Here is an 18,328-nt window from a genome sequence, read left to right as displayed (position 1 = left end):
GATGTAGACATTAAACTCTCGTCTGACTCGGCCTCTCTCTCTTCACCCTCTCACCCCTCTGCAACGTCTGCATCACCCTTTCATCCCTGTCATTCCTCACCCCTCTTTCCCTCACTCACCCCCCTCTCTTTTTACCTCACCTTTCTCTAGCCTCTCAAATCCATGGAAACATGAGCAACTGTACCCTGTTCTCCCCTTGACCTCACACTCTCCTTCCTCTCTCCCCCACGTACCCCTCCTCTCCCTCTTCCTCCTCTCTCCCCCACATACCCCTCCTCTCCCTCTTCCTCCTCTCTCCCCCACACACCGCTCCTCTCCCTCTTCCTCCTCTCTCCCCCACATACCCATCCTCACCCTCTCCTTCATCTATCCCCCACATACCCCTCCTCTCCCTCTTCCTCTTCTCTACCCCACATACCCCTCCTCTCCCTCTTCCTCCTCTCTACCCCACATTCCACTCCTCTCCCTCTTCCTCCTCTCTCCCCCACATACCCCTCCTCACTCTCTCCGTCATCTATCCCCCACATACCCCTCCTCCACACCCTTCTTCAAAACTACCCCTTATCCCTCTGTGTCCTTCCTCTGACACATCTAATTCTTCTTCTCTCTCTTCAGCCTCTCTGATCAAAGGGAACAGAAACAACTGCACCCAGTTCTCCAGGAACCTGGACTGGCTGGTCAGCAAGCTGGAGAGACTGGAGTCCTCATCAGGTATACTGGATTTCATAGAGTTAACATTAACATATTGGGTATGGAATTGTTTGTTCATGTTGCCAAATGCCTTTATTGCGAGCTAATTTGGGGCTGCATGCATCTAGTGTAAGTTAACCTGAGGCATGACCTGTACTGTAAGCAGTTATAGTGCTGTAATCAAGGAGTCATAGCCTGTTGTATACTCTAATGTCCCAGTCCCAATAGTGTGTTGTAATAAACAAAAATGTTCCACTCAGGTATCCTGCAGGTTCTTCACTATATCCTGAAAGTCTCCTGATTCAATTGTATTCTACTCTACTCTAGGTATCCTGGAGGTTCTCCACTGCATCCTGATAGAGTCTCCTGAAGCTCTGAACATCATCCAGAGAGGACACATCAAGTCCATCATCTCCCTGCTCTACAAACACGGACGCAACCACAAGGTCAGCAAAACAACACATTACTGGTTTTCTAATAAACTCATTCTAAACGTTCTAAACTCATTTTGAACACATTCTAAACACATTCTAAAAGTTATAAACACATTCTAAATGTTATAAACACATTCTAAATGTTCTAAACACATTCTAAAAGTTCTAAACACATTCTAAATGTTCTAAACACATTCTAAACACATTCTAAACACATTCTAAAAGTTCTAAACACATTCTAAAAGTTCTAAACACATTCTAAATGTTCTAAACACATTCTAAAAGTTCTAAACACATTCTAAATGTTCTAAACACATTCTAAACACATTCTAAAAGTTCTAAACACATTCTAAATGTTCTAAACACATTCTAAATGTTCTAAACACATTCTAAAAGTTCTAAACACATTCTAAATGTTCTAAACACATTCTAAATGTTCTAAACACATTCTAAAAGTTCTAAACACATTCTAAATGTTCTAAACACATTCTAAACACATTCTAAATGTCCAAAACACATTCTAAATGTTCTAAACACATTCTAAATGTTCTAAACACATTCTAAATGTTCTAAACACATTCTAAAAGTTCTAAACACATTCTAAAAGTTATAAACACATTCTACATGTTCTAAACACATTCTAAATGTTCTAAACACATTCTAAATGTTCTAAACACATTCTAAACACATTCTAAAAGTTCTAAACACATTCTAAATGTTCTAAACACATTCTAAATGTTCTAAACACATTCTAAATGTTCTAAACACATTCTAAAAGTTCTAAACTCATTTTAAACACATTCTACAAGTTCTAAACTCATTTTGAACACATTCTAAAAGTTCTAAACTCATTTTAAACACATTCTAAACACATTCTAAATGTTCTAAACACATTCTAAATGTTCTAAACTCATTTTAAACACATTCTAAACACATTCTAAATGTTCTAAACACATTCTAAATGTTCTAAACTCATTCTAAATGTTAGAACAACATTCTAAATGTTCTAAACTCATTCTAAATGTTCTAAACTCATTCTAAATGTTATAAACACATTCTAAATGTTCTAAACTCATTCTAAATGTTCTAAACTCATTCTAAATGTTCGAAACACATTCTAAATGTTCTAAACACATTCTAAATGTTCTAAACACATTCTAAAAGTTCTAAACTCATTTTAAACACATTCTACAAGTTCTAAACTCATTTTGAACACATTCTAAAAGTTCTAAACTCATTTTAAACACATTCTAAACACATTCTAAATGTTCTAAACACATTCTAAATGTTCTAAACTCATTTTAAACACATTCTAAACACATTCTAAATGTTCTAAACACATTCTAAATGTTCTAAACTCATTCTAAATGTTAGAACAACATTCTAAATGTTCTAAACTCATTCTAAATGTTCTAAACTCATTCTAAATGTTATAAACACATTCTAAATGTTCTAAACTCATTCTAAATGTTCTAAACTCATTCTAAATGTTCGAAACACATTCTAAATGTTCTAAACACATTCTAAAAGTTCTAAACACATTCTAAATGTTCTAAACACATTCTAAACGTTCTAAACACATTCTAATGTTCTAAACTCATTCTAAACATTCTAAATACATTCTAAACGTTCTAAACACGTTCTAAATGTTCTAAACTCATTCTAAATGTTCTAAACACATTCTAATATTCTAAACACATTCTAAACACATTCTAAATATTCTAAACACATTCTAAATGTTCTAAACACATTCTAAATGTTCTAAACACATTCTAAATGTTCTAAACTCATTCTAAATGTTCTAAACACGTTCTAAATGTTCTAAACTCATTCTAAATGTTCTAAACACATTCTAATATTCTAAACACATTCTAAACACATTCTAAATATTCTAAACACATTCTAAATGTTCTAAACACATTCTAAATGTTCTAAACACATTCTAAACACATTCTAAATATTCTAAACACATTCTAAATGTTCTAAACACATTCTAAACACATGTATAAATGTTCTAAACACATTCTAAACACATTCTAAATATTCTAAACACATTCTAAATGTTCTAAACACGTTCTAAACGTTCTAAACTCAGAGGCATATATATTCAGTATGAGCAGTGCTTTGGCCTTTAACTTCTTTATTCCGAGGAGAGAGTAAACATGTATGTAAATATGTGGCTGTCACAGCTGTCAGCGTGGCAGCGTGATTTTAACAATAGCCTCGGGCTGCATATCACATAGTTTTAACATTCCTGCTACGTGTTTTACATGCAGTGTTAAACTTGTCACCGAGCCCTGCTGGGTTAATTGGGTTAGCTGGGCATGCAGGAGCACACGCAGGGCCAGTTTGCATCCTGAATGGCATCTCATTCCCTATGTAATACACTACTTTTCACCAGAGCCTACAGTGTATGGGTTGGAAACCCAGTCTCGTAAACACCAGCTGTTGATCCATGCCATGGAATCCTATAGGCTTTTAACAACCAATAAAGACAAAGGGCATGCATGCCCCTCTAAGGGTTATTGGCATAGCATTGCTTACCCACCCAGGGAGGTAATGAAGTGTCTGTTTGTTGCTTAGCGGCATGTGTTATTGTTACACAGAACAAACCACAGGATTATCACCTTCTGTGTTTATGTGTGAAGAGTGTTTCAGTGGTGTGACACACTTATAGAACAGAGACAGAGAGAGATACAGAGAGACCGAGAGACAGAGAGAGACAGCGCCAGAGAGCCAGGGAGAGAGACAGAGAGAAAGAGACAGAGAGCCAGGGAGAGAGACAGAGAGAGAGACAGAGAGAGACAGAGACTGAGAGAGAGAGAGACACAGAGAGACAAGATAGACAGAGACAGAGAGAGACATAGAGACAGAGACCGAGAGACAGAGAGAGACAGAGAAAGACAGAGAGAGCCAGAGAGACAACAGAGACAGAGACAGAGAGAGACAGAGAAAGACAGAGAGAGACAGAGCCAGAGAGCCAGGGAGAGAGACAGAGAGAAAGAGACAGAGACCGAGAGACAGAAGAGAGAGACAGAGAGACAAGAGAGACAGAGACCGAGAGACAGAGAGAGACAGAGAAAAACAGAGAGAGCCAGAGAGCCAGGGAGAGAGACAGAGAGAGACAGAGAGACAAGAGAGACAGAGAGAGACAGAGAAAGACAGAGCCAGAGAAAGACAGAGAGAGCCAGAGAGCCAGGGAGAGAGACAGAGAGAGACAGAGAGACAGCGACCGAGAGACAGAGAGACAGAGACCGAGAGCCAGGGAGAGAGACAGAGAGACAGAGACAGAGACAGGGAGAGAGACAGAGAGAAAGAGACCGAGAGACAGAGAGAGACAGAGAGACACAGAGAGAGACAGAGAGAGACAGAGAGAAAGAGAGAGACAGAGAAGAGATGAAGCTTCATCACATGAATAAAAGTGTGACCGGTTCCTAACACCCTATTCTGTCTACCCTCTGGTACAGTGATGTCATGATGAAGTGTTGAGGCAGCGCATACCACAGCCCATAGGACTCTGTTCAAAAGATGTGCACATTGTCAGACAAGGGAGGATGTTAACACAAGTCAGAGGAATGTTCAAACCCTGATAACTTTAGTAACAAATAGTCAATTCCAGATGCTTTGTCATTGATCTCTAACCTTGCTTGGTTATCTGAAGATCACTGTAGAGAACAGGAGAGGTATAGAGGAATGACCCCTAAAAAGTTTCAGTATGTGATGTCCACCTTTTGTTGTGTTGATGTCCTATAAACAGGCCCAGGGTTTTAACCAATTCCTCTCAGTTCACCTTGACCGCACTCATATTCATCGGGTGTTCTTCCACACACGATCGCTTCCACACACACACACACACACACACACACACACACACACACACACACACACACACACACACACACTTCCACACAATAACCCCACACACTTCCACACACACACTTCCACACAATAACCCCACACACACACACACACACACACACACACACACACACACACACACACACACACACACACACACTTCCACACAATAACCTCACACACTTCCACACACACACACACACACACACACACACACACACACACACACACACACACACACACACACACACACACACACACACACACTTCCACACAATAACCCCACACACTTCCACACACACACACACACACACACACACACACACACACACACACACACACACACACACACACACTTCCGCACAATAACCCCAAACGGGTCATCCTGAAGACTGCCAGTGCCTCCCTTTTATCCATTCTTTCTCAATCCCATTGTTTGTCTCTCCCCCTCCCTCCCTCCCTCTATCTCTGTCTAGATCCTGGACGTCCTGTGTTCTCTGTGTGTGTGTAACGGGGTGGCTGTGAGAGCCAATCAGAACCTCATCTGTGATCACCTGCTTCCCAAGAGAGACCTGCTCCTGCAGACACGATTGGTCAATGATGTTCAGAGGTAACAGGAAGTAGAAAGTGTTTTTTTTTTACTTATTTTGTACATAATATTGCTGCTGCCATCATTTATGACTGAAAATAACTTCTGGACATCAGAACAGCGATTACTCACCACAGACTGGTAGAAGCTGTTTCCTTTAACGAGTCCAACGAGTCAGACGTGAAGGACATACTGCTTTCCTGGGAACAGGCCCAAATCCCTGTCATTTGTGTCAAGAGAAGACAGAGAGGTCGGACTGCCTTCGGAGAATTCAAAGGCGAGCGAGTAAACCCCCACTGACATCCGTTCTATTGGCCAACGTGCAATCATTGGAAAATAAAATCAATGACCTACGAGCAAGATTAAACTACTAACGGGACATTAAAAACTGCAACATCTTATGTTTCAGTCAAGGCTGAACGACGACATGAACAACATACAGCTGGTAGGTTTTTTACACTGTATCGGCACAATACAACAGCAGCCTCTGGTAAAGACAAGGGGTGGAGGTCTATGTATATCTAAGGATGTCTCGAGGTTTTGCTCACCTGAGGTAGAGTATCTCATGATAAGCTGTCTACCTAGAGAGTTTTCATCTGTATTTTTCATAGCTGTCTACATACCACCACAGACCGATGCTGGTACTAAAACCACACTCAATGAGCCGTATACCCGTCACGTTGTATAATGATAGGAGCCAGGCGCAGGAATACGAAAATATATATATTTTTTCATTTCTTTACCCAATATAGCCTACGTCATGAACATGACGGGGACGAAGCCCAAAACAAACACGTATATATATATAACACAGGGCTGTAATCCCAACAAAGAGTGAGGTGTAAACCTCTAATAAATACATGGAACGAGACCCGTAATAACAACACACGGGACGAGACCCGTAATAACAAGACACGGGACGAGACCCGTAATAACAACACACAGGACGAGACCCGTAATAACAAGACACGGGACGAGACCCGTAATAACAATACACGGGACGAGACCCGTAATAACAACACACAGGACGAGACCCGTAATAACAAGACACGGGACGAGACCCGTAATAACAATACACGGGACGAGACCCGTAATAACAACACATGGAACGAGACCCGTAATAACAACACACGGGACGAGACCCGTAATAACAACACACAGGACGAGACCCGTAATAACAAGACACGGGACGAGACCCGTAATAACAATACACGGGACGAGACCCGTAATAACAACACACGGGACGAGACCCGTAATAACAAGACACGGGACGAGACCCGTAATAACAACACATGGAACGAGACCCGTAATAACAACACATGGAACGAGACCCGTAATAACAACACATGGAACGAGACCCGTAATAACAACACATGGAACGAGACCCGTAATAACAACACATGGAACGAGACCCGTAATAACAACACATGGAACGAGACCCGTAATAACATACACGGGACCAGACCCGTAATAAGTGCACACTAACACAGTAACACATTAGGCGATACAATAGAGCACAGGTACTCACAAGACCAACGGACATGGAACAATAATCAACAAGGACAATGGTGAACAGAGGGCACATATATATACACATTGTCACGGTCGTCCTCCTCTTCGTCTGAAGAGGAGAGGCGAGATGGATCAGAGGACCAATATGCGGCGTGGTAAGTGTCCATGGTAAATCTTTAATAACGAAAGACTGAACACTATACAAGAGAGTAACAAAAACAATAAACCAAATTCAACCGTGAAGCTACAAAAATGAGACCTGTGCTGAAACAAGCCATCAACATAGACAATCACCCACAAACAAACAGTGCAACCCAGGCTACCTAAGTATGATTCTCAATCAGAGACAACTAATGACACCTGCCTCTGATTGAGAACCATACTAGGCCGAAAACATAGAACTGCCCCAAAACATAGAAAAACAAACATAGACTGCCCACCCAACTCACGCCCTGACCACACTACATAAATACAAAACAGAAATAAAGGTCAGAACGTGACAGTACCCCCCCCCAAAGGTGCGGACTCCGGCCGCAAAACCTTGACCTATAGGGGAGGGTCTGGGTGGGCGTCTGTCCGCGGTGGCGGCTCTGGCGCGGGACGCGGACCCCACCTCATCATTGTCTTAGTCCGCCTTATTGTCCGCCTCCGTGGCTTTCTCAGCATGACCACCCCTCTCAATGACCCCACTGGACAGAGGGACAGCTGCTCGGGACAGAGGGACAGCTGCTCGGGACAGAGAGACAGCTGCTCGGGACAGAGAGACAGCTGCTCGGGACAGAGAGACAGCTGCTCGGGACAGAGAGACAGCTGCTCGGGACAGAGAGACAGCTGCTCGGGACAGAGAGACAGCTGCTCGGGACAGAGAGACAGCTGCTCTGGGCAGAGGGGCTCCGGCAGCGGCGCCGGACAGGCGGGAGGCTCCGGCAGAGGCGCCGGACAGGCGGGAGGCTCCGGCAGAGGCGCCGGACAGGCGGGAGGCTCCGGCAGAGGCGCCGGACAGGCGGGAGGCTCCGGCAGAGGCGCCGGACAGGCGGGAGGCTCCGGCAGAGGCGCCGGACAGGCGGGAGGCTCCGGCAGAGGCGCCGGACAGGCGGGAGGCTCCGGCAGAGGCGCCGGACAGGCGGGAGGCTCCGGCAGAGGCGCCGGACAGGCGGGAGACTCCGGCAGCGGCGCCGGACAGGCGGGAGACTCCGGCAGCGGCGCCGGACAGGCGGGAGACTCCGGCAGCGGCGCCGGACAGGCGGGAGACTCCGGCAGCGGCGCCGGACAGGCGGGAGACTCCGGCAGCGGCGCCGGACAGGCGGGAGACTCCGGCAGCGGCGCCGGACAGGCGGGAGACTCCGGCAGCGGCGCCGGACAGGCGGGAGACTCCGGCCGCGGCGCCGGACAGACAGGACCACCTGCAGGGAGGAGACAGAGAGACAGCCTGGTGCGTGGGGCTGCCACAGGTACCACCAGGCTGGGGAGCCCTTCAGGAGGCTTGGGGTTAGGAGGAGGCACCTGAAGGACCGGGCTGTGGGGGAGCACTGGAGCTCTGGTGCGCAACCTTGGCACCACCTCCCCAGGCTGGATAACCACTCTAGCCCGGACCGTCCAGAGTGCAGGCACAGGTTGAACCGGGCTGTGGGTAAGCACGGGAGATCTAGTGCTTACTACACGCACCTCTCCCTTCGGCTCCATTCCCACATTCGCCCGGCACGAGCGGAGCGCAGGCAGAGGACGCACTGCACCCTCCCAGCGCCCCGGAGACACAGCACGCAGAGCCGGCGCAGGATACCCTGGACCAAAACTGCGTACCGGCGACCAGACCCGCTGAGCAGGCACCATACGCCCTGGCTCGATGCCCGCACTCGCATGACACTCTCGGGGGGCTGTCCTATAGCGCACCGGGCTATGGACACGTACTGGCGACACCGTGCGCTTAACCGCATAACACGGTGCCTGCCCAGTATCGCGCTGCTTATAATAAGCACGAGGGGTGAGCGCAGGTCTGCTACCTGGCTTAGCTCCACCCCTCGTGTGCCCCCCCCCAAAAAAAATTTGGGGCTGTCTCTCGTACCTGTCGCACTGCCGTGCTGCCTCCTCATATCGCCGCCGCTCAGCTTTCGCTGCCTCCAGCTCTGCTTTGGGGCGGCGATATTCCCCAGCCTGTGCCCAGGGTCCCTCTCCGTTCAGTATCTCCTCCCATGTCCAGGAGTCCTGTGATACCGGCCGCTGTTGTTGTTGCTGCTGCTGCTGTCGTCGCTGTTTTCTACCACGCCGCTTGGTCCTTGGTTGGTGGGTGATTCTGTCACGGTCGTCCTCCTCTTCGTCTGAAGAGGAGAGGCGAGATGGATCAGAGGACCAATATGCGGCGTGGTAAGTGTCCATGGTAAATCTTTAATAACGAAAGACTGAACACTATACAAGAGAGTAACAAAAACAATAAACCAAATTCAACCGTGAAGCTACAAAAATGAGACCTGTGCTGAAACAAGCCATCAACATAGACAATCACCCACAAACAAACAGTGCAACCCAGGCTACCTAAGTATGATTCTCAATCAGAGACAACTAATGACACCTGCCTCTGATTGAGAACCATACTAGGCCGAAAACATAGAACTGCCCCAAAACATAGAAAAACAAACATAGACTGCCCACCCAACTCACGCCCTGACCACACTACATAAATACAAAACAGAAATAAAGGTCAGAACGTGACACACATACTAATCAGGGGGAATGGGAACCAGGTGTGCGTAATGAGACGAGACAGTCCGGGGTTGGTGGTAATGATCCAGTTCAGTGACGCCTAGAAGGCCGGTGACGTAGATCTCCGTGACAATACTTCCATAAGCAAACAGGAAAACGCTCATCCAGAGGCGGCGCTTCTAGTGGACTTTAATGCAGGGAAACTTAAATCCGTTTTACCAAATTTCTACCAGCATGTTAAATGTGCATCCAGAGGGATAAAAACTCTAGACCAGCTTTACTCCACACACATATACGGGTACAATGTCCTCCCTCACCCTCCATTTGGCAAATCTGACCATAATTCCATCCTCCTGATTCCTACTTACAAGCTAAAATTAAAGCAGGAAGCACCAGTCACTCAGTCAATAAAAAAGTGGTCAGATGAAGCAGATGCTAAACTACAGGACTATTTTGCTAGAACAGACTTGAATATGTTCCGGGATTCCTCTGATAGCATTGAGGAGTACACCACATCAGTCACTGGCTTCATCAATAAGTGCATCGATGACGTCGTCCCCACAGTGACTGTACGTACATACCCCAACCAGAAGCCATGGATTACAGGCAACATCCGCACTGAGCTAAAGGGTAGAATTGCCGCTTTCAAGGAGTGGAACTCTAACCTGGGAATTTATAAGAAATCCCGCTATGCCCTCCGACGAACCATCAAACAGGCAAAGCATCAATACAGGACTACGATCGAATCGTACTACACCGGCTCTGACGTTCGTCGGAAAGGGGAGCACAGCTGAGAGCTGCCCAGTGATGTGAGCCTACCAAACGAGCAAAATTACTTCTATGCTCAATTCGAGGCAAGTAACACTGAAACATGCATGAGAGCATTAGCTGTTCCGGGCGACTGTGTGATCATGCTCTCCGCAGCCGATGTGAGTAAGACCTTTAAACAGGTCAACATTCACAAGTCCGCAGGGTCAGACGGATTTCCAGGACATGTACTCCGAGCATGCGCTGACCAACTGGCAAGTGTATTCAATGACATTTTCAAACTCTACCTGTCTGAGTCTGTAATACCAACATGTTTCAAGCAGACCACCATAGTGTTCTTGGGAACAGGAACTAAGGTAACCTGCCTAAATGAATACCGACCCGTAGCACTCATGTCTGTAGCCCTGAAGTGCTTTGAAAGGCTTGTCATGGCTCATATCAACACCTTTATCCCAGAAACCCTAGACCCACTCCAATTTGCACACCACCCTAACAGATCCACAGATGATGCAATCTCTATTGCACTCCACACTGCCCTTTCCCACCTGAACAAAAAGAACACCTATGTGAGAATGCTATTCATTGACTACAGCTCAGCGTTCAATACCATAGTGCCCTCAAAGCTCATCACTAGGCTAAGGACCCAGGGACTAAACACCTCCCTCCGCAACTGGATCCTAGACTTCCTGACGGGCCGTCCCCAGGTGGTAAGGGTAGGTAACAACATCCGCCACCCTGATCCTCAATACAGGGGCCCCTCAGGGGTGCGTGCTCAGCCCCCTCCTGTACTCCCTGTTCACTCATGACTGCACGGCCAGGCACAACTCCAACACCATCATTAAGTTTGCAAATGACATAACAGTGGTAGACCTGATCACCGACAATGACGAGACAGCCTATAGGGAGCGGGTCAGAGACCTGACCGTGTGGTGCCAGGACAACAACCTCTCCCTCAACGTGATCAAGACAAAGGAGATGATTGTGGACTACAGGAAAAGAAGGACCGAGCACACCCCCACTCTCATCAACGGGGCTGTAGTGGAGCAGGTTGAGAGCTTCAAGTTCCTTGGTGTCCACATCACCAACAAACTAACATGGTCCAAGCACACCAAGACAGTCTTGAGGAGGGCACGGCAAAACCAATTCCTCCTCAGGAAACTAAAAATATTTGGCATGGGTCTTCATATTCTCAAAAGGTTCTACAGCTGCACCATCAAGAGGATCCTGACTGGTTGCTTCACTGCCTGGTATGGCAACTGCTCGGCCTCCGACCGCAAGGCACTACAGAGGGTAGTGCGAACGGCCCAGTACATCACTGGGGCCAAGCTTCCTGCCATCCATGACATCCATACCAGGCGGCGTCAGAGGAAGGCCCTAAAATTGTCAAAGACTCCAGCCACCCTAGTCATAGCCTGTTCTCTCTGCTACCGCACGGCAAGCGGTACCGGAGCGCCAAGTCTAGGTCTGAGAGGCTTCTAAACAGCTTCTACCCCCAAGCCATAAGACATCTAATCAAATAGCTAGCCAGACTATTTGCATTGCTGGTGCCCCCGCACATTGACTCTGTACCGGTACCCCCTGTATATAGCCTCGCTATTGTTATTTTACTGCTGCTCTTTAATTATTTGTTACTTTTATTTCTTATTCTTATTTTTTTTAGGTATAATTTTTTAAAACTGCGTTGTTGGTTAATTAAGGGCTTGTAAGTAAGCATTTCGCTGTAAGGTCTACCTACACCTGTTGTATTCGGCACATGTGACAAATAACATTTTATTTTATTTTGATTTGTTCCTATGCACCGTAGAATTAGAACTAGAATCATTCTAATTTTTTTATGTAATCATTGTAATTCTTAGGTGTTTTCATTCTAATTCTATGATGTAATCATTGTAATTCTTAGGTGTTTTCATTCTAATTCTATGATGTAATCATTGTAATTCTTAGGTGTTTTCATTCTAAATCTATGATGTAATCATTGTAATTCTTAGGTGTTTTCATTCTAAATCTATGATGTAATCATTGTAATTCTGGTAATTACATTAGTCATAAATTCACTCTTGATTTGCAACTGCACGTGTCTTGCTATCCAAATCAGTGTGATTAAATATATCTCAACACAGCTTTTTTGACTGCAATATAATAAAACATAAAACCTGGAATAGAAATATGAATAATGTCTAATCTATCTGGCTGTCTCACTGTGATTGTAAATGTGGATGTGTTTCTCCAGTATGAGGCCCAACATCTTCCTAGGAGTGGCGGAGGGTTCAGCCCAGTATAAGAAGTGGTACTTTGAGCTGATGATCGACCAGGTGAACATTACTTTTCTTACATTCCTTTGCAAATGTGTTTTGATTATTGTGTTTTAAATAGTATTGCCAAGTAAAATATTTAAGATGTGTTTTGTCACTTGTCCAATGTCTCTCTCTCTGTCTGTCTGTCTACCTGTCTCTCTCTCTGTCTGTCTGTCTACCTGTCTCTCTCTCTCTACTATCTCTCTCTGTCTGTCTACCTGTCTCTCTCTCTCTACTATCTCTCTGTCTGTCTGTCTACCTGTCTCTCTCTCTCTACTATCTCTCTCTGTCTGTCTGTCTACCTGTCTCTCTCTCTCTACTATCTCTCTCTGTCTGTCTGTCTACCTGTCTCTCTCTCTACTATCTCTCTCTGTCTGTCTGTCTACCTGTCTCTCTCTCTGTACTATCTCTCTCTGTCTGTCTCTCTCTCTCTACTATCTCTCTCTGTCTGTCTGTCTACCTGTCTCTCTCTCTCTACTATCTCTCTCTGTCTGTCTGTCTACCGGTCTCTCTCTCTCTACTATCTCTCTCTGTCTGTCTGTCTACCTGTCTCTCTCTCTACTATCTCTCTCTGTCTGTCTGTCTACCTGTCTCTCTCTCTCTACTATTTCTCTCTGTCTGTCTGTCTACCTGTCTCTCTCTCTCTCTATACTATCTCTCTCTCTCTGTCTGTCTACCTGTCTCTCTCTCTCTACTATCTCTCTCTGTCTGTCTGTCTACCTGTCTCCCTCTCTCTCTCTACTATCTCTCTCTGTCTGTCTGTCTACCTGTCTCTCTCTCTCTACTATCTCTCTCTGTCTGTCTGTCTACCTGTCACTCTCTCTCTACTATCTCTCTCTGTCTGTCTGTCTACCTGTCTCTCTCTCTCTACTATCTCTCTGTCTGTCTGTCTACCTGTCTCTCTCTCTCTACTATCTCTCTCTGTCTGTCTGTCTACCTGTCTCTCTCTCTCTACTATCTCTCTCTGTCTGTCTGTCTACCTGTCTCCCTCTCTCTCTCTACTATCTCTCTCTGTCTGTCTGTCTACCTGTCTCTCTGTCTCTACTATCTCTCTCTGTCTGTCTACCTGTCTGCCTCTCTCTCTCTCTACTATCTCCCTCTGGTTGTCTGTCTGACTCTCTCTCTCTCTCTCTCTCGACTATCTCCCTCTGGCTGTCTGTCTGACTCTCTCTCTCTATGTCTATACTATCTCTCTCTGGCTGTCTGTCTGACCCCCCCTCTCTCTCTCTCTCTCTCTCTCTCTCTCTCTCTCTCTCTCTCTCTCTCTCTCTCTTTCTCTCTCTCTCAGGTGGACCACTATGTGACCAGTGAGCCATCTCACCTGCGTGTGGGATGGGCCTCCACTAAGGGTTACGCCCCCTACCCGGGGGCTGGAGAGGGCTGGGGGGGCAATGGGGTGGGGGATGACCTCTACTCATACAGCTTTGACGGACTCTACCTGTGGTCAGGTACGTCCTCTGAGGTTTTGAATGCTCACCTGTCCTGGTTTTACCCACAGTTCTTTCTGTGCCTTACACTGTTATTTTAATGTCACGTTGAAGCTTATACTGTATAAGTTCTCTGCCCTCGTGATGTGAAATACCACTGCTGTTTTGAGAGTTGGGCATTGAAATCCTGAGGTAATCGTTTTGTGGTCAAGAGCAAAGGAAAAGTAACAGTACATTAAACCCCTCAACCAACCTTTCCTCATCGGTCACACTGACCCTTGTCTAAATAGGCCCAGACCCTATCTATCTATCTATCTATCTATCTATCTATCTATCTATCTATCTATCTATCTATCTATCTATCTATCTATCTATCTATCTATCTATCTATCTATCTATCTATCTAATCTATCTATCTATCTATCTTCCCTCTGCACTTCCTACCATTTGACACCTTACACTGCCCTTACTGTTCCTCATGACTTCCCTACTCCCTGTCTGAAGAGGCCCCAGACTCAGTCTGTTCTCCATGACTTCCCTACTCCCTGTCTGAAGAGGCCCCAGACTGAGTCTGTTCTCCATGACTTCCCTACTCCCTGTCTGAAGAGGCCCCAGACTGAGTCTGTTCCTCATGACTTCCCTACTCCCTGTCTGAAGAGGCCCCAGACTCAGTCTGTTCTCCATGACTTCCCTACTCCCTGTCTGAAGAGGCCCCAGACTGAGTCTGTTCCTCATGACTTCCCTACTCCCTGTCTGAAGAGGCCCCAGACTCAGTCTGTTCTCCATGACTTCCCTACTCCCTGTCTGAAGAGGCCCCAGACTGAGTCTGTTCCTCATGACTTCCCTACTCCCTGTCTGAAGAGGCCCCAGACTCAGTCTGTTCTCCATGACTTCCCTACTCCCTGTCTGAAGAGGCCCCAGACTGAGTCTGTTCTCCATGACTTCCCTACTCCCTGTCTGAAGAGGCCCCAGACTCAGTCTGTTCTCCATGACTTCCCTACTCCCTGTCTGAAGAGGCCCCAGACTCAGTCTGTTCTCCATGACTTCTCTACTCCCTGTCTGAAGAGGCCCCAGACTTAGTCTGTCCTCCATGACTTCCCTACTCCCTGTCTGAAGAGGCCCCAGACTGAGTCTGTTCTCCATGACTTCCCTACTCCCTGTCTGAAGAGGCCCCAGACTTAGTCTGTCCTCCATGACTTCCCTACTCCCTGTCTGAAGAGGCCCCAGACTGAGTCTGTTCTCTATGACTTCCCTACTCCCTGTCTGAAGAGGCCCCAGACTCAGTCTGTTCTCCATGACTTCCCTACTCCCTGTCTGAAGAGGCCCCAGACTCAGTCTGTTCTCCATGACTTCCCTACTCCCTGTCTGAAGAGGCCCCAGACTGAGTCTGTCCTCCATGACTTCCCTACTCCCTGTCTGAAGAGGCCCCAGACTGAGTCTGTTCTCCATGACTTCTCTACTCCCTGTCTGAAGAGGCCCCAGACTGAGTCTGTTCTCCATGACTTCCCTACTCCATGTCTGAAGAGGCCCCAGACTCAGTCTGTTCTCCATGACTTCCCTACTCCCTGTCTGAAGAGGCCCCAGACTCAGTCTGTTCTCCATGACTTCCCTACTCCCTGTCTGAAGAGGCCCCAGACTCAGTCTGTTTTCCATGACTTCCCTACTCCCTGTCTGAAGAGGCCCCAGACTCAGTCTGTTCTCCATGACTTCCCTACTCCCTGTCTGAAGAGGCCCCAGACTCAGTCTGTTCTCCATGACTTCCCTACTCCCTGTCTGAAGAGGCCCCAGACTGAGTCTGTTCCTCATGACTTCCCTACTCCCTGTCTGAAGAGGCCCCAGACTGAGTCTGTTCTCCATGACTTCCCTACTCCCTGTCTGAAGAGGCCCCAGACTGAGTCTGTTCTCCATGACTTCTCTACTCCCTGTCTGAAGAGGCCCCAGACTGAGTCTGTCCTCCATGACTTCCCTACTCCCTGTCTGAAGAGGCCCCAGACTGAGTCTGTCCTCCATGACTTCCCTACTCCCTGTCTGAAGAGGCCCCAGACTGAGTCTGTTCTCCATGACTTCCCTACTCCCTGTCTGAAGAGGCCTCAGACTGAGTCTGTTCTCCATGAGTTCCCTACTCCCTGTCTGAAGAGGCCCCAGACTGAGTCTGTTCTCCATGACTTCCCTACTCCCTGTCTGAAGAAGCCCCAGACTGAGTCTGTTCCTCATGACTTCTCTACTCCCTGTCTGAAGAGGCCCCAGACTGAGTCTGTTCTCCATGACTTCCCTACTCCCTGTCTGAAGAGGCCCCAGACTGAGTCTGTTCTCCATGACTTCCCTACTCCCTGTCTGAAGAGGCCCCAGACTGAGTCTGTTCTCCATGACTTCCCTACTCCCTGTCTGAAGAGGCCCCAGACTTAGTCTGTTCTCCATGACTTCCCTACTCCCTGTCTGAAGAGGCCCCAGTCTGAGTCTGTTCTCCATGACTTCCCTACTCCCTGTCTGAAGAGGCCCCAGACTGAGTCTGTTCTCCATGACTTCTCTACTCCCTGTCTGAAGAGGCCCCAGACTGAGTCTGTTCTCCATGACTTCCCTACTCCCTGTCTGAAGAGGCCCCAGACTGAGTCTGTTCCTCATGACTTCCCTACTCCCTGTCTGAAGAGGCCCCAGACTCAGTCTGTTCTCCATGACTTCCCTACTCCCTGTCTGAAGAGGCCCCAGACTGAGTCTGTTCTCCATGACTTCCCTACTCCCTGTCTGAAGAGGCCCCAGACTGAGTCTGTTCTCCATGACTTCTCTACTCCCTGTCTGAAGAGGCCCCAGACTGACTCTGTTCCTCATGACTTCCCTACTCCCTGTCTGAAGAGGCCCCAGACTGAGTCTGTTCCTCATGACTTCTCTACTCCCTGTCTGAAGAGGCCCCAGACTGAGTCTGTTCTCCATGACTTCCCTACTCCCTGTCTGAAGAGGCCTCAGACTGAGTCTGTTCTCCATGACTTCCCTACTCCCTGTCTGAAGAGGCCCCAGACTGAGTCTGTTCCTCATGACTTCTCTACTCCCTGTCTGAAGAGGCCCCAGACTCAGTCTGTTCTCCATGACTTCCCTACTCCCTGTCTGAAGAGGCCCCAGACTGAGTCTGTTCCTCATGACTTCCCTACTCCATGTCTGAAGAGGCCCCAGACTGAGTCTGTTCTCCATGACTTCCCTACTCCCTGTCTGAAGAGGCCCCAGACTGAGTCTGTTCTCCATGACTTCCCTACTCCCTGTCTGAAGAGGCCCCAGACTGAGTCTGTTCCTCATGACTTCCCTACTCCCTGTCTGAAGAGGCCCCAGACTGAGTCTGTTCTCCATGACTTCCCTACTCCCTGTCTGAAGAGGCCCCAGACTGAGTCTGTTCTCCATGACTTCCCTACTCCCTGTCTGAAGAGGCCCCAGACTGAGTCTGTTCTCCATGACTTCCCTACTCCCTGTCTGAAGAGGCCCCAGACTGAGTCTGTTCTCCATGACTTCCCTACTCCCTGTCTGAAGAGGCCCCAGACTGAGTCTGTTCTCCATGACTTCCCTACTCCCTGTCTGAAGAGGCCCCAGACTCAGTCTGTTCTCCATGACTTCCCTACTCCATGTCTGTCTCTAGTTCACAGGAGGGAAACGGTGGTGGAGATGTCTCAAAAACAAACAAGCATCCATCCATCCATCCTCTCCTCTCCTCCCCTCTCCAGGCCGTATCCCCCGGGCAGTGGCCTCCATCAACCAGCACCTGTTGAACAACGATGACGTGGTGAGCTGTTGTCTGGACCTGGGCGCTCCTTCCATGTCCTTCAGGATCAACGGCCAGCCAGTACAGGGCATGTTTGAAGACTTCAACACAGACGGATTCTTCTTCCCTGTGGTCAGCTTCTCAGCCGGGGTCAAGTAAGGGGCCAGCACACACACACATACACACACACACACACACACACACACACACACACACACACACACACACACACACACACACACACACACACACACACAGACATGCAGGCAGTCACATACACTTCACACACACCTCACACACACACACACACACACACA

General features: G+C 47.4%; 1 protein-coding gene across 7 annotated transcripts in view; it reads left to right on the top strand.

Moving 5' to 3' along the window:
• Positions 1 to 18,328, top strand: part of LOC110529177 (ryanodine receptor 3) — a 250,062-nt gene that overhangs the window by 88,821 nt on the left and 142,913 nt on the right. For all 7 annotated transcript variants that reach the window (XM_090242497.1, XM_090242492.1, XM_090242494.1 and 4 more), the window contains 6 exons: positions 616 to 711; positions 1,018 to 1,136; positions 5,459 to 5,592; positions 12,779 to 12,860; positions 14,131 to 14,290; positions 17,974 to 18,166. In XM_090242497.1, coding sequence (XP_090098623.1) covers positions 616 to 711; positions 1,018 to 1,136; positions 5,459 to 5,592; positions 12,779 to 12,860; positions 14,131 to 14,290; positions 17,974 to 18,166 — 784 coding nt within the window. The remainder of the gene's footprint in view (positions 1 to 615; positions 712 to 1,017; positions 1,137 to 5,458; positions 5,593 to 12,778; positions 12,861 to 14,130; positions 14,291 to 17,973; positions 18,167 to 18,328) is intronic.

This window comes from Oncorhynchus mykiss, chromosome 8 (assembly GCF_057628025.1).
Source record: "Oncorhynchus mykiss isolate SJ-2025 chromosome 8, ASM5762802v1, whole genome shotgun sequence".
NCBI lineage: Eukaryota > Metazoa > Chordata > Actinopteri > Salmoniformes > Salmonidae > Oncorhynchus > Oncorhynchus mykiss.
This window is presented reverse-complemented; position numbering and strand designations above follow the sequence as displayed.